At 44.9% G+C, this 22,435-nt stretch overlaps 1 protein-coding gene across 3 annotated transcripts in view; it reads right to left on the minus strand.

Annotated features, from left to right (window-relative positions):
• Positions 1–22,435, minus strand: part of adgrv1 (adhesion G protein-coupled receptor V1) — a 104,021-nt gene that overhangs the window by 56,995 nt on the left and 24,591 nt on the right. Inside the window, exons 17-63 of one of the 3 annotated variants that reach the window (XM_070964094.1) lie at positions 22,332–22,435; positions 21,954–22,214; positions 21,016–21,142; positions 20,657–20,880; positions 19,684–20,418; positions 17,913–18,286; positions 17,032–17,211; positions 16,455–16,635; positions 16,029–16,222; positions 15,794–15,923; positions 15,412–15,492; positions 14,619–14,758; positions 14,156–14,521; positions 13,781–14,024; positions 13,454–13,669; positions 13,143–13,358; positions 12,819–13,063; positions 12,543–12,724; positions 11,947–12,445; positions 11,519–11,828; positions 11,092–11,301; positions 10,461–10,591; positions 10,208–10,307; positions 9,924–10,103; positions 9,589–9,752; positions 9,199–9,286; positions 8,916–8,939; positions 8,081–8,159; positions 7,850–7,988; positions 7,468–7,609; positions 6,963–7,228; positions 6,641–6,816; positions 6,334–6,461; positions 6,041–6,222; positions 5,755–5,901; positions 5,557–5,637; positions 5,156–5,420; positions 4,335–4,457; positions 4,019–4,241; positions 3,701–3,905; positions 2,995–3,141; positions 2,608–2,863; positions 1,924–2,126; positions 1,034–1,210; positions 726–908; positions 431–610; positions 85–249 (exon numbers count right to left, since the gene is read on the minus strand). The exon at positions 22,332–22,435 is cut by the window's right edge and continues 20 nt beyond it. In XM_070964094.1, the coding sequence (XP_070820195.1) occupies positions 85–249; positions 431–610; positions 726–908; positions 1,034–1,210; positions 1,924–2,126; positions 2,608–2,863; positions 2,995–3,141; positions 3,701–3,905; positions 4,019–4,241; positions 4,335–4,457; positions 5,156–5,420; positions 5,557–5,637; positions 5,755–5,901; positions 6,041–6,222; positions 6,334–6,461; positions 6,641–6,816; positions 6,963–7,228; positions 7,468–7,609; positions 7,850–7,988; positions 8,081–8,159; positions 8,916–8,939; positions 9,199–9,286; positions 9,589–9,752; positions 9,924–10,103; positions 10,208–10,307; positions 10,461–10,591; positions 11,092–11,301; positions 11,519–11,828; positions 11,947–12,445; positions 12,543–12,724; positions 12,819–13,063; positions 13,143–13,358; positions 13,454–13,669; positions 13,781–14,024; positions 14,156–14,521; positions 14,619–14,758; positions 15,412–15,492; positions 15,794–15,923; positions 16,029–16,222; positions 16,455–16,635; positions 17,032–17,211; positions 17,913–18,286; positions 19,684–20,418; positions 20,657–20,880; positions 21,016–21,142; positions 21,954–22,214; positions 22,332–22,435 (9,373 nt within the window). The remainder of the gene's footprint in view (positions 1–84; positions 250–430; positions 611–725; positions 909–1,033; positions 1,211–1,923; positions 2,127–2,607; positions 2,864–2,994; positions 3,142–3,700; positions 3,906–4,018; positions 4,242–4,334; positions 4,458–5,155; positions 5,421–5,556; positions 5,638–5,754; positions 5,902–6,040; positions 6,223–6,333; positions 6,462–6,640; positions 6,817–6,962; positions 7,229–7,467; positions 7,610–7,849; positions 7,989–8,080; positions 8,160–8,915; positions 8,940–9,198; positions 9,287–9,588; positions 9,753–9,923; positions 10,104–10,207; positions 10,308–10,460; positions 10,592–11,091; positions 11,302–11,518; positions 11,829–11,946; positions 12,446–12,542; positions 12,725–12,818; positions 13,064–13,142; positions 13,359–13,453; positions 13,670–13,780; positions 14,025–14,155; positions 14,522–14,618; positions 14,759–15,411; positions 15,493–15,793; positions 15,924–16,028; positions 16,223–16,454; positions 16,636–17,031; positions 17,212–17,912; positions 18,287–19,683; positions 20,419–20,656; positions 20,881–21,015; positions 21,143–21,953; positions 22,215–22,331) is intronic. The other 2 variants (XM_070964096.1, XM_070964095.1) reach the window with 2 other exon arrangements.

Consider the following 22,435-nt stretch of genomic DNA (forward strand, 5'->3'; position numbering starts at 1 on the left):
TAATGTACAGTGCATAAAGATAAAGGAGTGAGTCCTGCTTGATATATTTGGTGGGACAGTGACACCACCCCGTTCATACTGCACCTCAGTGAAAACAAGAGTTCCATTGAGAGGTGAAAGGTCATCTAGAGCCTGGTCCTCCAGCTGCCACCCCAGTATCACTGCCCCCTCGCCTCCAGCACTTCGTAAAACTGCTAGTGACGCCACTGCAGCTGGATCGTCCACAAACTCTGGCTCGCTGACAGTAACCTGAGAGAGAACAGGTAGATTTAGATAAGCTCAAGATCACTGTGATATTAGAAGGATTTAAAATGATGTTTGTGCTTTGATAAATAGGGAGGACTCAATGTATGGAAAGTCAGTTTAAGTCCTCGCATCACAAATGTGTTGATGGAGAAAGTGTCCTCAAGTATAAGTAGTTTAGACTCACCTCCAGTTCCTGAAATCCAAATCTTCCGAGAGGTGAGTCGTTGGGTGGGATGCTGATAGTTAGAGAAATCACTTCTCCCAGTCGAGCTCCACCAATCACACGCAGTAAATTCACTCTGAAGGTCTCCGAAGCCTCCACCTGTGCATCATCCAAGATGGCGATGGCAATTGTGGCTTCTTTCTGAAAATATGGGAGAGGAAACACAAGACCAGGATGTAATAACCTGTAGAAAGTCTCACATCATGGTTTAATGTGATATTAAAGGGCTGAATCTAAATAAGGACAATTTAATTACCTGCCCATCTTGAAAGGTGATGTTCCCAGATGTGGGGCTGTAATCATTAAGGTCAGCAGTGATTGGCTCAGCCTCCCAGTAGATGACCAGTCTCCCAGTTGTACCAGCGAGTCGCACCACTGACAGATGGAGGACATTGTCTGGTGGCGGTATCTCATATGCCAGTATGACTCCAGTCATAACCTAAGAAGATATTTAGAAATGTATGTTTCATTAGGGTGGAAAATTATTAGTAAATAATTATCTATTTGTTACATTTAGTCTTGTTCATGTCCGAGTCGTTCTCCCAGAGAGGACCCTGTGCTCACCTCAGACACATTGAACTGCAGAACCCCTCGAGGGTCATCATTCTCCTGGATGGTGACCTCTGCTACTTCCATTCCAGGCCTCTTCACACTGGGCTGCCCTGCTCCCACAGACCCACTAACTAGCTCCACGCTGGTAATATTTACCAGGAAACTCTCTGCCAGCTCTGGGATATCATCCTAAGAAAACACACGTACATACACTCTAAGTGATGGAAACACATGCATGTGTACGAACAGATGCTCTCAGAAAAGCATTGACAATTTCATTTATAGACTTTGTCACTAAATTTATTTATGTGGTTACAACTGCTGTTAAATGTGCAATCAGCAGTAATTTTAAGATTTATACAACTTCCATACAACAATAACACAAATTCACAAGTTGTATCACAGGTTAAATTGGTTAAAAGACTCATAAATGTGTCTGCAAGGCTAAGAAAGAATGAGAGAAGAGAAACGATAGTTTATGGATGAATGGAACAGGAGGAGACGAGGAGGCAAAGTGCTGGATTTATCCCACTATCCCTCCTACACCGTTACAGGCTTGTCTTCGGATGGTCACTAGTTGGGCTGGTTTTTGTATGTATGTTTAATCCTGAAAGCAAGAAACAGGTGGCAATCTGCATGAGCTGTCTGAATGGGCGTAAGTGTGGGAGGTGTGAGATGAACAATAGGAAGATTAAAAATGTGGCTGAAATTTGTTATTATCTGATACTGATTTATACCTTACTGCATGTTAAGTTTGGATGCTCTCAGTATTTTCGCTACACTTAGAATAGAAAAAATGAACTCTTATATTAGCATAGCTAAATGTTAGTCCAATTCCTGATGTGTTCTTCCTTACTTAAGGAGATTTAATAACCGTCTCTATCACTCAGCTCTCTCCTTACTGGTAGGATTGTGACAGTGACAAGGGCCACGGTAGCACCATTCATCATGATGATGGTGTTGTCTTTGGGGGTGTAGTCCTGTCCTGCAGTAGCTTGGTTGGATGGGGGCTGGTACAGGGCTGGCCTGGTCTGGTAATGGATTTCCACCTCTCCCGAAGAGCCCTGCTCCCTCACTATGGAGAGAGTCACATTGACTGGAATCCCTGCGGGTTGGGAGAACAGGGAGGTTATATAAGCCAATAAACATAAAAATGATATTTCCAAGACCTGCCATGTCACGGAAGATAGCAATAACAACCCGAAAGAGTCAAAATCCTTCACAGCTCAGCTAATAATATATGAAATCCAGTATTAAGGTATGTTGCTCGACTTCTCTTACATCTTGGGCCGGCTTCCAACACACAGATTAAGACAAATCCCAAATTACTTCACATCCTGGAAATCACTGCAGATCTCCTTTACAGTAAATCTCAAAGTGAGATTACTGTAAAAGCTCTTTAAAAAAACCTCATGCAAAAAAAAAAAAAAAAGGGTTAGTCTGAAGCAACCAGTCACACTTAGAGCAACTGTTTCTGGAGCAAAGCAATAATATAAACTTATTACAGTATATAAGACTCATCTGCACTGTGAGCCAGTAAAAACACACATTTACTGACAAATCATCGCTCATTTATTCATTCTTACTCTCTGGTTCTTGTGTTAGTGTAAACTGGGAGTCCAGATGCCATCCAATCACCCCGTAGGGAGAACCATTTGGTAGGATGGTGAGCAGAGCTTGTGCCCGCTGCTTGTCAATGACTGCCGCCTGTCGAAGGTCCTGCAGCCCCACAGTGGTGACATCCATGAGGGTGATAGTGACACTCTCCCTCAGCTCTGGGACACCATCTGCTATCACTGTCAGCGAGATGATGGCCATCGACTGGCCCTCTGAAAACGTCACCTACGACATAAAACATACAAAACATAAAGTCGCGTTGTTTCTTTTGATAAGCATTTCATTTTCAAACATGTTGTCACTACATACTGGAGGGTGATGAGTGTAATTATGATACAAGGGAAAGGTGTCCTCACCACTCCTGAGGTGGGGTAAATGTCTGGCAGACTGCCACTGGCAGCCCAGTGAACAGTCAGTCTGCCAAAAGTCCCTCTTTTCCTCTCCACACTGAGAGGAATTTGATGGTGTTGCTCCAACTCCTCGACCTCCACAGACAGAGAATTCTGCAGAGAGGTAATGATGATGTAGAAGAAAAAGAAGAAGAAGAAGAAATGTACTTTTATTTATCACACACACTACATGCACAAACACATGCACACACCGTGCTTCGGGAAATTATTTCTCCACATTTGACCCATCCATCGTCCATTCTTCCTCCGTGGCAGACTAGGAGCGGGGGGCTGTCAGCCGACAGCGGCGCCCGGGGACCCATTGCATGTTTTTAGTGGGGGTATATTTTATGGAGGATACCCCAGGTGAACACAAGGAGAACATGCAAAATCCACACAGAAAGGCCCCTTTCCTTGAGCAGCAGGTATCGAAGGCATAGTGGAGGACACGCCCCCAGTGCCCACAGCGTCCCAGATGGGAATCGAACCCGGCACCTTCTAGCTGTGAGGCGACAGCGTTTCCACCATTCCACCAAAATATATTTCAAAAGTGTGATAGATTAAAAAATACCACTGATGTTATTCTGATATGGTCTAAGTTAAGTTTGACACAATGGCTGTAATGAATGACACATGCATAAGCTGTCTAATATCAAAAGGTTTATGTGCTTACCTGAGCAAAGCCGATGACTCCATGGGCATCATCGTTAGTAGGGACAATGACAGTCACCTGACCACCAAATCCGATCTCAGCCCCGCCCTTTGGATTCTTCAGGCTGACCTGGAAGAACTCCTGCTCCTCTGGGATGTCATCATCTATGATGTTCACGGCTATCTGGAGCTCGCTGTCACCTGGTGCAAAGTGCAACTCCCCAAAACTGAATGTGAGGAAACACAGAAGACACACCATGTTTTATTTATTTGCGTCTAATTTCTCCTTGAGTAGATTTTGCTTTCTGAGCCTTTCTCTCTCTGAAAAGAATCTGGATACCTGGGTATGAAATCAGACTGATTAGAGACAGAACTGAATTCATAAACAGTGGAGCGATTCTCCTCAGTGGAGGCCAAGAGGGTCTTGGTGGTGTTGAGCGACGGGACCGTGAGAGAGAGGAAGCTAATGGCTGGAGGGGCTCTCAGGATCAAGGCGAGCAGGTTGACATCAGACCTCCAGGAGTACAGGGACGAGCCATTTCTTCCAGCGAGCACAACATAAGCTATGAGGAAGAAAAAGAGCTAATCAGGGTGTCTGTTCAATAGATTTTAACAGTACAGCTGACAAACAAAGCAGGTGTGACGTTGGTGCTTACTGATCCCAGAAGGGGCAGTGAAGGGGTGAATGGACGTGAGGCCTGGGTGAGGGATGGACTGATAAAGCTGTGGTGAAGGCTGTCCGGAGCTCCACTGTAACACCTCGCAGGATGGAGAGAGACCTGGAGAAAGATGCAGGAATGCACAGATACACACACAGATTAAGTTTTTTTTCACGGCATGTTTACGTAAAGTAAGGACCAGTCGGACTGACACACCCAAGACTGACAAATTACAACCTCCGAGTCCCTCAGCGGCTCTGCTCCATGCTGAGGCCTTTCCCGTAAACCCACAACAGGTCTGAACCAAGAAAACTCACTGCTTTTGCAGACTCAGAGGGATTATGTCTCATCAAAATATACAGAGCATAGTATAAATACATGATCTGGCTTCCATTGTGAAATTTGTCATTTTAGCTGAGACCACATAAGAGGGCTGTTTTTTCTGTAACAGACACATAGTTTCTGTGCGCCCTCTAAAGTATCACCGATTTGTTTGTACTATCCTAACCAACATCTAACCGCCGAAACATCCACTAGAAAGTACAACCACAGAAAACAGCGTCTCATTATTGTAAAAACACAACCATCCTCTTAACATTCCGGAGGCTAAATGCACTTGCCTCCCATTCTAGGCCATTTTTAAATACGTAATCTCTGCACAGCAGTCTTTGCAAAAACTGGCACATACATTTGAAAATTAATAATCTAACTTGACACATCAGTTCCCATACGTTTAAATACAAAGAGCTACTCAAACGTGTAAAATACACATAACAGCATCCATTAATGGTATATGACATTAAAGCAAGACAAGTCACCTTCAATCACAGCCAACAGGAGAGTGTCCTCTGCTCTTGTGTTGATTGTCTCCACCTGAGTGGCTCTGCCGGTGAGCTGGAGAGGCTGTGGGTTCTCAAATCTTCCACTGGTCCACTGAAGCAGGAGGCAGCTAACATTCTGTCTGTCTATGCACACCACCAGGTAGGGGACGGCTGCACGAGTGAATGGAGTTACGCTGAGGATGTCCTGTTTGAAGTCAAGAGTCTGGAGGAGGGTGAAGGAGCCTCCAGTCCAAACAAAAATCTGTGGCATGAAGCGAATAAAATACCAAAAGTTGAGTTCAGGCATATAAGACTCTTCCAGTTCCTCCAATGTTTAATAATCTGACACAACTGAAAACAATTCAGATCTGTCTAAGCAGCAGGACGGTCAGCCTCACCTGGCTTGATGCTATTAGATAATCTCTGCCTTCAGTGGAGAAGTGTTTCACATCCAGAGCTTCAACACCTAAGCTTTGCTCCTAAAGACATCAGATTGCCTCAAATCATATGAAGGTAACACTGAACAATGCCACAGTGTTACAGTAATGTACAAAATGTGACAGTATTGGTGTACCATGACTGAAGTTTATACTCACCAGTGTGACATTGAGGTCCTTCTGCAGTTTGAAGATGCTGAGGTTGGCAGCAGGGGCGAAGGGAGGGCCATTATGTGTGACGCCTATGTAGGTAGACCCATTCACCGCAAACCCGACACAGGAGCTGGGCTCCTGGATCCTAACAGACTGTAATGACCGAAAGACAGAGAGGTTTGTATGTTAACAATATGATGTGAATCAGCTAATTGTTATTTACCCTCAGTCATATGTGTTTATGGTAGGGATATTGTGTACTGGTTGAGGGATAATCCTGCTGTCAGCCTACCTCTACTGGCACAAAAACACCCTGCCACCGATACAGAGTGGCCAAAGTGTGGGAAGATCCAACAACGGGTCTCCTATCCAGCCTCAGAGCCAGGAAGGAAGGTCTATCGGGAAGAGAGCACCAAGCTGAGGTGGGGTTGTCCTCAAAGCTCTGGTACACGCCCATCACTGAGAGGTGGCCCTCTGAGGAAAAAATGAAAAAAATCATCAAGAATCATAAATGAACACCTGAAGAAAAGAGGGGAATTCATGAATTCAACAACTGAAGAAAAGAGGGGAATTCATGGATCTCACCAGAGGCAATAGCTGTGCCACCCTGCGTCTCCCATTCCACACTGACAGCTGACTCCAGACCATTACTGCGAGACACAGTGAGGAAGACTGTTCTGCCACCTTCCTCAGCAACCACCTCTGTGTTAGTTCTGTTCAGAAAACACACACTGAATCAGACTACACAAACATGCTTTTAAATGAGTATAGCGGTGTGTGCCCTTGTATATTTTTATGCACTTTCACAGCTATACATGCATTTGACACTATATAGTGCATGTGTTAAAGATATTCAGAGCTTTTGATCCTTTTGGTGAAGACATATTAATACCTGTTGATAGTAGGTCCGATGCGGAACAAGCCAGAAGGAGCCAGGTTCTCCAGGATGGTGACAAGCGTCTGGAGTTGGTCGCCCAGTCGTGCACCTCCTGTCGGATTGGACAGGGTCACTGTGAAGGTTTCGTTCCCTTCAGGCTCAGCATCCAGGACGGCCCAGATCTCCAGCATCTGAAACGACACAAACAAGAAAACATAAAACGCATTTGAAATTGATATTTGAACAAACAAGTAAATACTGAGCACTAAAATGAACTACAGAATACCATTTCCTAGCTTAAGCTCCTCACAGCCAATAAAAATCTGCTTTCTCTCACCTTAAATCTGACTCCATCCTCCAGCACCACAAACCCTTGCGCTGGCATCAAATCGCCCTCTGCTAGACTGCCGTTGGCATCAGTGATGGTAAACTGAACAGTTACGGTGCCAAATGTGCCTTCCTCAGGGTTTCGAACCACGTACAGGGCGGCCACGCTCTCACTCAGCCCCGACACAGATGTGGGCTCCCTCAGTAGGAAATGCTCGCTGGTGTTAAAGGAAATGACGCCATGTCCATCGTCACTAGCGAGGATATTCACCGTTGCTGTAAGAAAACAGAGACATGTAACTTAGGGAAAATAACATAAATTGTTGGAGCGATAAACAGTTGGTATAAGACCTCTTGTATCTCACATGTTGTTAATCTCCTAACCCTCTTAATCCAAATCTCTACAGAGTCTTGATGATGAATTTCACGTTTTGGTTTGCACATTTTCACTGAATACGCACGAGGCTGACGCTCCACTGTCTGAAAGCTGTATTCTGTTCTGCCCTCCTACCTACCTGTGGTATTGGTGCCCAGCTCCAGCCCAGGTGAAGGCTCGGACAGGATGAGCTGGAATCTCTCAGCTCCCTCTGGAATGGCGTCATCGATGATCTGCACTTCTACAAACTTATACCTTTCGCCATCAACAAAATGGAGCATCTGGGGGAGACAGACGGGTTTTCAGTTTATCTACAGTCATGGTATATCCATGAGGGCAAAGTCAAGGGCAACTGGACCTGCTTCAGATTCTTGAGGGCCTTTCAGCTTTCATCTCAGGATGAACAGTGGCCCTTGACTTAATCCTTCTGGATATTAACGCTACTACAAGTATTAGATTATGTGCTGTGTGTGTGCGGGTCTGTGGTTTTGTGTCTAATGTTTAAATACTGTTTCACTGACTGTTTCACTGGTATTGTAGTCCAGTCCCAGTTGAGCTTCAAGATTTTGAGCATAGAAGAAAAGAGAGACGTTTCCATATGTCCCCTTGTTCCTGTAGGCCACTAGAGTCAATCCCCCGATTGTTTCATTCACTTCAAACCTGGAAACCACAAAACATTTGGGTAAGAAAAATTTAATTTCGAGCATGTGCAAATCAGTATAGGATGTGTTATCGGTGGGTGCATTTCTTACATGGTGTTTGTCCATTCAATGACTCCTCTGATTCCATCATTAGCAGCAATGCTAACCTCTGCCACCAAACCCTGGGTGTCTGAGGTAAATACGACATACAAAGAGGAAAAATATGATGATCCTCAGACTGTCAATTGTTTATCATGACTGTAGTACATCATTAGTACATTACTAGAAGTATCAGCGCTGACTTCAGGGCTGTAACTACAGTGCAGGCAACAACAGCAAGAGGAAACTGCTAAGGACCTAACGTCCGTCATGGCACATTTGAGCGAAGGTTTACAACTAAGAAGCGTCTCCTGTAAGTGGCTTGGGAGGCTGAGCAGCCAAGTCTTTTGGGTGGACTGATTTATGACCCCCTGAATAGTCCTCCCCCATTCCCTCTATGGCCAAGACACTGGGAGGCCAGCAACGGGTTTAGTTTGGCTTTCTCTCTGCTCACCACACAGTGCTACTCGGCTCCCACCAAATCCCAAGGCTTCCTCAATCATGGAAAGCATCAATCTCACCATCCAAGCCACATAATGAGTGCTGCCAAAAGAGTGGCAGAAGAGCAGTGTTTACCGCGTGTCTCCATGCAGAGGGCTGATAGTATTCTGGGAGCGCTGCACTGCCTGGAGTGTTCTGTCTACTCATCACTTTCTAAAGTTACTCATTCATAAAGTGGACTGTGGTTTGGATTATGTAAAAGCAGTAGCAGTAACTACCAAGCTCTTTCACGACGCATTCTGACAGTCAACTACAAAGGTGTATTTGCATGTACCAAACAGAAATAGTGCTTCAAACTACATGACATTTTCAGCAAAGCTTGTGGACATATGAATGTGTATTTTACCTGGCAATGTGCAATACACAACCTCTACTCATCAACAGTGCAAATGGTGAGACATTATAGAAAGAAAAGAAGGAAAGCGATTTCATAAAATTACACAAAATATAAAACATACATCAGAAATAAATAAGAAAGTGGAACAAAGAAAACAGTAGTGGAAATCAATAAAGCATATTGTAATTGAAGAATATGTGATTTGACACTGTGATGCACAACTGTGTATGATAGCCAGTGATAAAACAACTTTAGTGACTGTAACTGACTGTAGTGCAGATCAATCACATACCTAGTTGGGGAACTGTGGCAAGAGTCGTGATGAGTACTGCTGATGTTATGTTGACCAGGAAGAACTCCTGGAGCTCTGGGATGTCGTCCTAGTTAAATAAATGGAAATGAAAACCTTTGAATTCCACATTTAAACAAATCTGCTTCAAGTAAGTAGAGCTTGCATCAGAAAGAGAATAAGAGATCATATAGATTAAATATTAATTTTGTCATTATATTGAAACAAGGTACGACTGCAAAACCACAGATGATGCAGATTCTCTTCATAGTAATCAAAAAGAAGTAAAAGAATAAATGCTGTAGCACAGTGAAAGGATAAATCATGCCACAATGACCTGACCAGGATGATGATGAACAAGAAAATGAAAGTGTGGACAGCCACAGTCTTTACCTCCAGTATGGTGACAGGGATGGCAACAGAGGTCTGTCCATCCTGAAGGATGACAGAACCAGTACCAGAGATGAAGTCTTGTCCCGGGTCAGCAAGAGCACTCTCCACCTGGGACAGGTCTTGTAGCGAACCTTTGATAACCTCATAGGTGATATTCACCACTCCTGTACACAGCATTTAGGTATAATATCAGTTACAAGGCAAAGGATCACAATGCATATATACACTTAAAAATCATTAAAATACTGCTTAGCACTCAACAAATGGAAGAAATCATCTAAAAAGAACCCATTAATTTAGCACATATTCTTAAGTTTCATACTTGACCCACTGACCTGAGGCTCCAAACTCTCTATTGACATAAATGTTTATAGTTCGGTCCCGTTCCTCTGTGGTCACCCTAAGGGATGATGAGGCGATGGTCAGCAGCCCATAGGGCTCATCGCTGGTGTCCACAGTGAGCACTGCCTCACTGCCCTGAACATCCAGAGCAGCATGGCCTGTCACCACAACACCTGTGTGGAAGTCAAGGCAAAGTTAACCTGGGCAACAACTCTGAGCTAAGTGTGAATTCAGGATTTCATGTCCAATTATCAACAATAAGGAGCAGATGCATTACCAAAGGTTTGTATGTTGGACAAAAGAACTTTGTATTCATCTTTGTCTTCTGGAGTGGCATCATCAAGAAGCTGCAGAACTATGGTGTCATTTAGTTCTCCCTGTAGAAGACACACCCCAAATACACAGTTACTGCTGGACATACCAAATCATCAGCTGTTCATTTGGTTCTAAAAGCTCTGCAGTTGCTGGTCTATGAGTTTAACTATGAGTTCAAAATACACAATGATCTCCATCTAAGACAATGTATTTACCTCAGTAAAGACAAGCGTCCCTGAGGTTTGGATGAAGGTCCGGTGTACAAGAGGCCCTTGTACAGTCCAGTCCACAGTGACATTACCCAGACCAGGAGCTGTTCTCAACACTGATAAGGACAGCCTCTCACCTGTAATAGGAAATATAATACAGTCAGCCCTTATACTCCAAAGCAAGATTAATCTAAATCTAACTCTAACCCTTATGAGTGCATAAGCCCGTCCTAATCAGTCTGAAATCTACATTTGACTGATGTGAGTTTGCCCTTGGCCATTATCTAGGTTTAAACAGGTTTGTAAAGATGAATACATGTATGGATGTCTAATGTGAATTCTTATTCTGTAGATGCCAATAGAGGCAACTCAAGCTCCCTAATTGTATGGATTCTTCCGAGAAAGACATGAACCGCTCAAGCATATGAAATTTCAAGATAATGACAGACAACCGCAGGCTCCACCTGTCATTGCTCACTGCTGTTACTGTGAGTGCATGTCCTTACATTTCATTCATACATAATTAGGGCACATCTCTAATAAGGAACAGTGGAAAAGGTTTGGAAGTGATAATGAGCTTAGACATACATGCTACAGACCGAATATCGAAACCAAATCATCAGAAATGGCTACCCACCTTCTCTGGCGATGATGGAACGGGAGGCTGGATGGAATCCTACAATCCCAGCCACGTTATCGTTAGCCAGTATCACTATGGTTACAGTGTCAGAGCTGGGCAGGATTCGACTTCCTCCCTCCGTATTAACAAGACCAATCATGAGGCTCTCGTTGTCCTCTGGCTCAGTATCATCTCTGATTACTATCTCTATTGTCTTCTTCAGCTCACCTGTAGGCAGAGAGGATAAAGCACATGCAGCACTAGTTAAGCCCACATGCTAATGTTCTTTTAATTCCCTCCACTGTTAGATAAATGACAGCAAACACCTTCAAATTTCAAGCCAAGAACCCCATGATAGACTGAACCAATGAGGGTTTAACAGGACGTTGTCCCAAATGAATCCTTAGATGTAGGTTTTTATCTAATTCTTGTGTGATCCACATACCATCGAAGACCAGAGTCCCTCCAGTCCCAGTGAAGTCAGCTTCAGGTGTGGCCTTTCCTCCAACAAACCTCCACTCTACGGTGACAGTGCCCAGATTCCCTCCTCTCCTCTCTATAACCAGGGGCACAACAACACCGGGCTCTTCTCGAACCTCTAGATAGAGTCCCTCGTTAGTGGCGTTGGGACTGAGGCTGTATATCAAAAACACGCCAAATGCATCGCCGTTCATCCCTATAGTGACCACAGCTTTGTCTGGCTGGCCAATGGAGGGCAGGTTCTTCTGAGCCACAGTCAGATTTATCAGCTCTACCTTCAAACAATACAAACAATTATTTGTTATGCAGCTTGCCACAAACCTAAAATAAAATGCATGTAAAAGAAACATACAAAGAATACCACAGGTTAATACATATGTGATTGGGTTTTACCTTTAAGATCTGTATGGAGAAGCTCTCGTCCATTTCAGGGAATTTATCAGTCAAGATTGGGACTGAGAGGTTGGCGACCCCTGACCCATCATCCATGAAGGCACTTTGAGCTGTCACAGGGGTGTAATCGCTCCCTGCCACAGCCTGAGCGCTGAACAGGACAGCAGCTGCAGTGACGTTTTTTACATAAGTCATAACCTGAGATTTAGAAGTCAGCTGGTCAGCCCCCGAAGTCACCCAAGTGCAAGATGCTGGGGTCACCCCTGATGACAGAGAGAAGGCCTGGCATGCACGCTCTCTCAGGCAAGCAGCAGCGCACGCAGCCAGGGGGTCGCTCTGACCAGTGATGTTTACCGTCCTAAGGGGGGCGATGGATGGCACGCCTGGTTTTGGGAGGTCATAGTGCATGAGCAGGTTCTGGCCATCAGCCTGAGCCAAGCCAACAATGTCAATCTCAGAGGTGCTGTACACGATCTCCAAGCGTCCAAAGTGGCCACCTCTGGAAGAAACGGAGGTGGAAAAGGAATATGAGTAAGAGCACACAAAATACTTAGCATAAAAGTATTCTTCCAGAAGAAAACACTAATTAAAAGTACCTTCTGTGGACAGTAATATTGGCTTTATAAACTCCCTCTAGTGGCTCTTGAATGCGGTAAACAGATTGGTGAAAGTAGACTGTCCCATATGGGTTATCATTGGCAGGCACTATTATGTTAACAGATGCATCAGCTCCAAGGTTTCCTCCATTACTGGCGCCAGTAAGCTCCACCTTAATTATCTGGAAAAGACAGAAAGAGTGCATCATGTGAAATATTTCAAAGGATGCACCGTTCACATAATCCACAAAAGCTCGATCACTGTCAGCTTCTTACCTCAGTGATTTCAGGTACATCGTCGGCTAAAATCTCCACCCGGAGCGTCTTCATGGTCTCTCCGGGAGCAAAACTCACCTCTCCCGATGTTGGTCTAATGTCCCCAACTGCTAGTTTACCATTGACAGTGGCCCGCCATTGGACAACCACTGTGCCAATGGTACCAGCATTACGCACTATTGGCAGTGTGACCTCTTTGGAGTTGGATCCTGGTTCCTCTATAGTAACTGGAACAGCTTGGAAGACTAGGTAGAAATAAAATAAGGTTAAGAACTTGATTAAATATGAAAAGAAAGAAACATATCCCAAATAATGCGTACTAACCGAAGGCACCAAAAGGGTCATCAGAAGGTAGAATGGTGATGATGGCACGTGTGAGCTCCCCCAGCAGAGCTCCTCCAGTGGTCTGGTTGATCAGCTCGACGAGGAAGGTCTCCTCAAGCTCAGGGACCACATCATTTATCACATAGATGGGTACAGATTTACTGGACTCCCCTTCTAGGAGGACCACATCAGTGGAGGCTACACTGTAGTCCTCACCTGTAGGAGTACACACATTCACATAAGTATGAACACGACCTGTCTGCTCACACACAAATCACGCACAAGGGTTCAACTCTATACTGCAGACTTACTGACTCTGGCGGTCAAAGGCACTGCTCTAAACTTGACAGATACGTCAGCGAAAATCCCACCAACACGCGTAACATTTATTATGGGCCCAACGTAGTGCTCAGCCACGCTGACAGCAGACGCTGACAGCTGGAGGATTCCAAAAGCATCGTCGCTGGCCTCCACTATCACCTGGGCTACGATGTCAGTCGTGGGGCCCAGAGAAGGGGAATTGGAAACTGGAAGGAGGAGTAAAAGGATGTATCATCAATATAGTGTTGTTGTTTGAAGTGTCATTCCATGATTATTTCAGGTAAAATCTCCCTGTACACGCAGTGTCAGTGTCTTACTGAGCCTCTCCTGCTCTCCTTCGATGAGTTGAACACTGATCAGCTTCACAAACACTGACTCGTCCCTTTCTGGATCCTCATCATCCAGCACTCGTAGGGTGATGTTTGCTTCACTCTGATTGGCCAAAAAGACAACAGAATCCAGGAGGGGAACAAAATCCCGGCCCTCGGTGGCTCGACCCACCCCAGGGGTCCTGTAAGGTTCCGGCTGTGCCTCATTTAGTGTCGCATATGTGACTCGCACCTAGATAAATAAAAGTTGGACAAAATCAGATAATTTGGTACATCACCCACATGTGGGCATCTGTCATTCTGGTTTAGTTATTTATTAAAAGTTAAAGAAACGAATCATAAGTGGCTTTAATAAGGACATACCTGACCCATCAGGCCTCTCTGCCGCAGGATGGTGAGGGAGACAGTTGAGTCGGCTTCAGGAAGTTGGACTGACCTTGTTACATTAGCGAATACAAAAACACCATACGGGTTGTCACTGGCGAGCACAGTAAGAGTAGCAGAGGTCTGGACACCCAGACGACCATGGGAGACGTTAACTAAGGACACGGTGAAGTTCTTGTCCAACTCAGGGATCTCATCCTGGGCCACAATGATGATGATGTTCTCTGATGTCTGACCTACACTAAAGGTGATGCTCCCAAACCTGCTGAAAAGCTCCCCGTCAGAGCTGGGATCAGCCTCCCAGTACACAGTCACATTGGAGAGGTCACCAAAGGACCGATCCACCTGGGAAAGAACGAAAAGAAAGCACTACATGATGAAACTCATATCTTGTTGAGCCTCACTGGGCATACCTCATTTTTAAGCTGTGTATTACACTGACCTGCAGGACCACAGAGCTGCGTCCGTCCTCAGGCTCTGTCCCATTAACAGACAGGGATTCAGGGCTGAACTCAAACACTCCATGGGCATCATCAGAGGCAGCGATGGTCACTGTGATGCGGGATGCAACTCCCAAGCTGGCTACACACAAAATACCAGATATGACCCTCTGTTACTTTTTAATAAGACATTTTGGCTGGATTTTTAAGAGCTTCAGTCGCTTTTTACAGGTGACAGCAGCCCAAACTTAGCGGAAAGCACTGGGGTCTCTGACACATCATGTCACCCACTTACCCCTACTGCCTGTGAAAGGCTACAGTATTTGCTTTTCCCACATCGCTCTCTTTGGGTACTTCCCACAGGGGTCACAGGACAATGTAAATACCACAGAAAGTTAAACACACATTCATGTGCACCCACACACCTAGAGATGTGTGTGCATGTATGTGTTTGCACATCTGACCTTTGTCTGAGCAAGCAGTTCTGAATTAGATCAACACCTAATAATCACCTGACAGTTTGAGTAATATAGGTTTCAGAGGACAGTTTTTATTGGCCAAATCTTATTTACACAATTTTATCTAATCAGCCAAAAATATTATTCTGAAAAAAACATAAAAAATGACCACATGTAAATATCAGATTGTATTGATTGCCAGCAGCAGCAACATGTCACTTGATCTCTAATACAACCAGATTTTGAGATATGCAACCTTCAGGAGTGACAAGTTGGTTTAGGGGTGAAGGAATGACGACAAGAGGCAGTTTGGGCAGTAAAGGAAGGGGATACTTACCATGGTGGTGATAGGATGGAAGGAGGAAGTCAGAGTCACTCTCCCCACTACCACTTCCTTCACTACGCAGAAAACGATCCACTGATGGATCACACACGAGGATCAAACAAGTGTCACACCGGGTTCACACCAGAAGAATAGAGATTGAAGGGCAAACGGGAAGGAGGGCGGGCAGGTAGTCACGTGGGTAGGTGGGTATGAGGAAGCACACAGGAGCACAGCACACAAAACACACAAAAACAGGAGGGCAGAAGACAGGATCAGTTCAGCTCTAAATTAGGTAAAGAGGGGTTTCTAATAAAAATCTACTGAACAAAATAAAAAAAAGGAAAGTAGTTCTATGGTTCAAAACCTAATGAAAACAGTATCCTGTGTTTCTCACCTCCTCCACCAGCATTGTAGAGCTCCACTCTAAAAATCTTGTCCAGCTCAGGGACAGGATTGTCCACGATGGTTACAGTGATGAACTTCAACCTCTCCCCTGGAAGAAAGTCCAGCATGCCCTCTGAGTCCTGCCAATGGAATACACAGAAAGAGGAAAAACCCTCTCTTCATCCACTGATCAGTTTACATCATGGCATGTACACATGAGTTTAAAGACTTAACTGGAAACTAACCTCATAGTCCTCAGGGCTGGATGCTGTGAAGGGGGTCGTCCTGTATCCTACCATGACCCTTCCCAAAAGGCCTTGGGCTCTCGCCACCACAAGACGCACTTGTCCATCTTCCTCGTTAACAGTTATGTGGGCAGGTTCTGACGCTGGAGAGATCAATCCCTCCCCTGGAGGGCTGGACTGAAACTGCAGCAGGCCTGCATCAGGTGAGGGTGTGTGACAGGAAACAGGGAAGAAGATAATGAGAGAAAGGTGGGATGGAAGGAAGGCAGGGAGTGGGGGAGGAATAATGCGTATGAGAGGGAGAGGAAGAGAGAAAATTGTACTTATATTTAGCTGGCCCAATAAACCACTTGTCACAACATAATCTTAGGAATTTAGATCACTTATTTCTAAAAATAGCAACATCGAAAGTACAACTCTGAATACCATAGGGGTGGTCACTAGCGGTGATAGTGACAGTGTTAACAGAGTTGTTTGGGTCGATGCTTGCACCACTGGTCGGGGTGGAGCCTGGCTTTCCGTCACCGGACTCTGCTGACACCAGTGTGATCTGAAAGGATTCTGCCAGCTCTGGGAGGTTATCGTCCGACGCCAACAGGTTCAGAACCTGACAGAAAAATGTCAATATAAAGTTAATAACATGACTATAAAATGTGGTCATAGTCATCTATGCACACATAAAGTATAAGTTTGATCACCAGCTGACACCTGTTGCCTCATTGGTAAAGTTATGAACAACCAACCACTAGGTGGGGCTGGTTGTCTAAAAACATTGCATTTGGGTGACTATAAAATACTGCTGTTAACTGGACACGCAGTATTTAATTGAACTCAATCAGCCAGATACAGTGAACACCAGGTACATCACACTTCCTTTTATCGACTGCCTCACTGCACTCAAGGTGACCTGGGATTAACTCACAGGGGTTTTCCCGAGCTCATGTAAGATCACATTAATACAGGTCCAACCACTGAGTCGCTCTCACATACACAGTACACACACCTCAGAGCGCTGTCCAGGCAGGAAAAGCACAGCTCCAGTGGCATTAACGAAATCCTGGTGGGCTGCTGTCTCACTGTCCAAACTATCCAGTGGGGTCACACTGTAGTTGACGTAAACGTGGTCCAGAGATCCCCGCATGCGCTCAATCACACAAGAGACAGTGGAGCCCTCCTCAGTGGTCTACGAGGACAAGCAAGAAGATAAAAGTGTTAATTCATTCTGAACCATAGAGGAAATGATAAATGCTGAATGCATCTAACTGTAGTTTAGTTTGTAATGGCTAAATGAAGCAATCTTGCTAATTCCAGCACAGTTATAATGTGATTTGGAGAGAGAGCACCTGAGAGCCCACATGCCTCTACGACTACGTATCCCCAAAGGATCAAGGACATAAAGAAGATGCTCTAGTTCTGTCGGAATGCCATCCGCAGCCCTGCCACCTGTTGCGCTGATGGAAACGAGGAACTAGATCTCCTGTTTCCAGTGCTGGAACTCCTGATCAACTTCTACAGGAATGCTCGGACTGACAGACCTGCTGCAGCTTTGCCAGCTGTCGCTCCACCTGAGAGGCATCCAATCCAACTAAAAACAGAGAGCATGCTCTCTCTGCAGCCAGGCATGAAGACATGAAATATGCAGCAGGACAGGGACTGACAAACCAGGTTTACATTACATGTGTTTCTATGTACGCATTTTATTTTCTCTGTGGACACAACTGAGTGATGGCATTGACAATGTTACTGCAATAGTCATGAAGACTTTCCAAGGCTATTAACGTCTTGGATTACAAGTCTGGTTTACATTAAAGGTGTTTCTGCAGTGTTTGTGAGATGCTTGCAGATGATCCACTGTCTGCCACTGGCTCGATACTGCACACTTACATCAGGAATGCAGGCACCGGTGAACCCAAAGAGCCCGTTGGCATTGTCACTCTTCATGACTCGCAAAACAGCAGTGGGTCTGGGGTAAGGAAGGCGTGCTCCACCATGAACTGCAACCAACTGTAGATAGAACACCTCCTCTCCCTCCTCCTCATTATCATCCCTGACCTCCACGACAAACGACTTCTGCCGCTCGTCCTGCCGGTACCGCAGGTAACCTGAGATGTTACGCAGATCTGTTTTAGCAGGCTGGGTGTGAAGCTCGTGGATGTGGCTGCGGTTCAGCTTAGTACTGTACAAGCGAACATCCTGGAGGAGGCCTGTGTACCGCTGCTCGCCCTCAGGATCCGACCCAATGAAAACTGAAGCAGGTCCTGGAGGAGAAATACACAGAAAAACAACAGTGCATGATATTTTATACAGCAAATGGCAAAAAATAAGTAATGCTTAAGCTTTGTAAGAGGGGAATGGTTGCATACAAAAGCAAACCAAAATCACTGAATATGCCTCAAACACAATGTACAGAATATGATGTGATAAAGATGATGTCCAAGAAAAGGAAACACTGATATTAAGTAGTTTCATGTGATGCTGGAACACAAGGTACCATCACACACAAAACAAATAAATTACATAATTTTGACACAGAGACTTTTTTGGACCCAGAATGTGATCTTTAAAATTTAAAACTTTGGTTGCGATGCTGGAGTGTACTGGGACCACAGACAGAATCTTGATTAAGACCATCAAATGCCTCTCTGTATACATAGATACATGCCAGCTCTATATACTTGCTCTATATAATTACACCTCCCGTGCCTATCGCTTCCCCTACTCATACAAAATGGGACAAATGCAGGATATCTGCCACACTGAGCAAGTACAAAGCCCTGACACAAAGCAATTCCTTTGTGGGTTGAGTTACCAGTAGCAGACAATAACACATGACATGATTGATGATTATGTATACATGTACTGTGATTGAAGCTAGCCAAAGAGGCATTAGAATATTTCCCCTCTGGGAGCTTTGGGTCCAATACAGACTGTGACTATTGTCTCCATTAATTGACGAGAATAGGACGAAAAGAAGATGCCGGCTGATTCCCTTTAGGAGTAACAATATCCAGCAGTGCTGAATCTAAGTGGTCACTCAAGCATTGCAGAGTCCCAGTAGAGCTGAACAATGAGCAAGTGACTGAGAGGTGGGTGCGTGTGTGTGTGTGTGTGTGTGTGTGTGTGTGTGTGTGTGTGTGAACGTGCGTTACTGTGTGTGAGCGTGAGCATGCATCGAGTACATATGTAAGAAGTTAAGCCTTGTTGTCATTCCATATGTGAACAATGAGAAGGAAGCTTGAAAGCCTCTCACACACAGACTCAATGACATCATCACTACGAGAACATTGTGCCTCTCTGCAGCTGACCATGATGCTGAGACATTGACTGGCATTTTGGAAAATAAATGTACTGTACATATAAAAACCTAATGAGACAATATACATTTAAGACTGCAAGAGCAACTTCATCACAGCCTCCCATTCCAACTGAGTATCATCATTTTTCATCACTGAATGCATCACTATATCATTTGATGTGGAGTTTTCAAAGCAGCATGAGACAACAGCGGTACAAAGACGCCAGATTTTGACAACATATACCAAAAACAGTACTGACAAACAGAAGAAGGAGACGTAATGAACAGAGATATGATGGACACTATATGCCGAACAGGTTTGTTACTATGCTATGATAAGAGTCTGATAAAAAAGCTCACCATCAGTGATGCCCTCTCCTTTGATACTCCTCAGTCCTCCAGGAATAGGGCTCCCATCCAGGAAGAACTCAATGATCCCATCATCCACAGTAATGATGAGATGTAACCAGGCGTTATTCTCTACAAATTTCTCCACAGTGGCCCGGGCCACCTGGGGATTATTTGATCCGATCACTGTATAGTACAGCATCACAGTGATATGAGACTCATTGGTGTGGACCTTCACTCCATAATACAAGGTCCCATTCCTGGTTCCTTTGCAGACTATGAAACCATCAGTGTCTGGTCTGGGCACCAGCCAAGCAGAGAAGGTGAAGTTGCCAACAGCAGCAGGCCCATCTTCTGGCGAGATGGTCCCATAAGCTCCTGGAAGCCCAGAGAAAAACCACGTGTCTGTGGCTGAGTGGTGTCGCCTGGCATGAGGCCTGAGCTCAACCCTGTCTGGGAAGGAGGCTAGAAGGAGCAGGTCATCCATCAGAGGAAGGCCCTCTGGGAAGTGGCCAGAAACAATCTCCCAGGCAACCCGCACATCACCAAAGGTACCCTGCTGTCGGAGGATGGTAAAGGAAGTGACATCGGCCATATCATCCTCCGAAAGTACATCTTCAGCTACTTCCTGGTCCAGGTTGCTGTCAGCGATGGCAAAGACACCAAACGGGTCGTCATTGAAAGGGATGAGAACCGAGGCATTCAGGGAAGTCTCGGCCAGTCGTCCGCCTTCCCCTGGGTAACCACCTTGAAGAAAGGATGAGAAGACAAGCGCTTCAGGGTTTTCAAGACAAAATCAGAAATGAAATGAAACCAGTCATTTTTGGAACAGTCAGTATTGAGATTTTATAGCTGATGACACAAGCGAAGTTTTAACTCCGTGACAGTGATTGTTTGTTATGGAAGTTGCACTTTTCCCTTGTGATCATTTCACAATTTTACATCACATTATCTCTAAAATCTGTCACTCTTATCTTGAACTCACCTGAGATATTAACCAGCCTGAGGACGAAGAACTCATTGAACTCTGGAAGCTTATCTGAGACGGCCTCTAGGACAATGGGCTTGGCCTCTTCCCCTGTAGTAAAGGTGATGGATCCAGATGTGTTGGTAAACTCCTGGTCCTCCTCCAGAGGAGTCACTGAATCATTTGCAAACAGCTGCCAGAAGACTGTGACGTTGCCAAAATGGCCCCTTGCACGCTGGACACTAGGACAGACAAGAAAAGAGACTCATATCAGTAATATATTAGAGATGAAAACATCATGTCTCCAAATATCTGTCAGCTTCAGTTTTGTCAATGCATTGAAGTTGAATTTAATTTGAAATAATTCTGTTCCTTACTAAAAATGATTGGTCTTGCCCTCCTCAACAGGTTTCTCTTGGGCCTCCAGGGAGAAAATCCCATTGGCGTCATCATTGGCCTCAATCACCACAGTCGCTGTGTCTGCTCCATACACAACAGCATCACCTGTGTACACACGCATATTATCAGGTTTAGATCAGAATGTTACATTGATGTTACGTCATTGTTTCTGCAGAGATAGATAGAGACTGATATGGATTGCAGTGGCCTTATTATTACTACCATGCTAAATTTCATGCAATGGGAGAGGCTGTCTTCCCAAGACTGCAGTAACTTCTTATAAGTAATACCTCAAGCGTCCAGACTATGAGTAACAAGCATGCACATCTGCACAACAGGCAAGGTAAAGAATATCCAGGTCCCAGTATGAGTTTGATTGACTTCTAACATGAGGGTTGTTGACTTTAAACACAACCACTATGAAAGACGATCCCCTGGCATAAACCAGAGGCTAACCCTTACTCGACTCTACTTCATGTCAATCAGTAAACAGAGAGAGGCCAGTGGAGTGGCCTGTCTTTGTGTCTTAGAAAATCTGGAGACTGGTAATTAAGGCCCTTTTGGGGCCCACTGGTCTTTCATTTCCACCCCCAACACACAATGCTGGGATTAGGAGAGCTTTCGATGTCACCACAGACAATGCTAAATATCCCAGCTGCTCCTCGATGTACATATACAACTGGCATTAAGAGAAGCAGGGATAACCAGGAGGGCATGATTCCCTGGTTCTTCTACTATAAATCACACTGAAAAGTAAGAAAAGCAATTGATTTTCAGGTGTTTTAATCCTCAGAGGGTATGCAGATTATATTGTTTTCATCCACTATGTTACATAATATCACTAAATATCACATAATATCACAATATCACTAAACCCCTGTGCTAACCACATATTTAAAATGAAGCCCATACTCACCAGTAGCATTGTAGAGAACAATGTAAAAGGGCTCATCCGTCTCAGGTATGTTGTCGTCTTCCACCGCCACAGAGATGTTCTTCATCCATTCACCCACGTCATACACCAGCAGCGTGTCGTTACTCAGCATGGTGAGGTCACCTGGAGATGCCTTGCCGTACTCCACACGGTACATCACCGTGGCAACAAAGTCTGCCCGCCCTGCCCTCAGAACAGTGAAGGTGGCCACGGCCCCTTCCCGAAGCCGCACCACCACAGGTTCTGAGGAGAGGCAGAGGGAGGAGAGAGGAGTGAGTGACTGTAGCTATAACATATCAATATATTATGAGAGCCATTCAGAAGATCCTTCATAAACAATAGTCAGAGCAGCATCCTTACCAGAAAAGTAAATGGGGTCATCATTCTTATTAATCTGTAAATTGGCACTGAGAAAGTTTCCGAGCCTTGCACCACCCGTAGCATTTAACAGCGTGATGGTGAAG

This window comes from Chaetodon trifascialis, chromosome 6 (genome assembly GCF_039877785.1).
Source record: "Chaetodon trifascialis isolate fChaTrf1 chromosome 6, fChaTrf1.hap1, whole genome shotgun sequence".
In the NCBI taxonomy this organism is placed as follows: Eukaryota; Metazoa; Chordata; class Actinopteri; order Chaetodontiformes; family Chaetodontidae; genus Chaetodon; species Chaetodon trifascialis.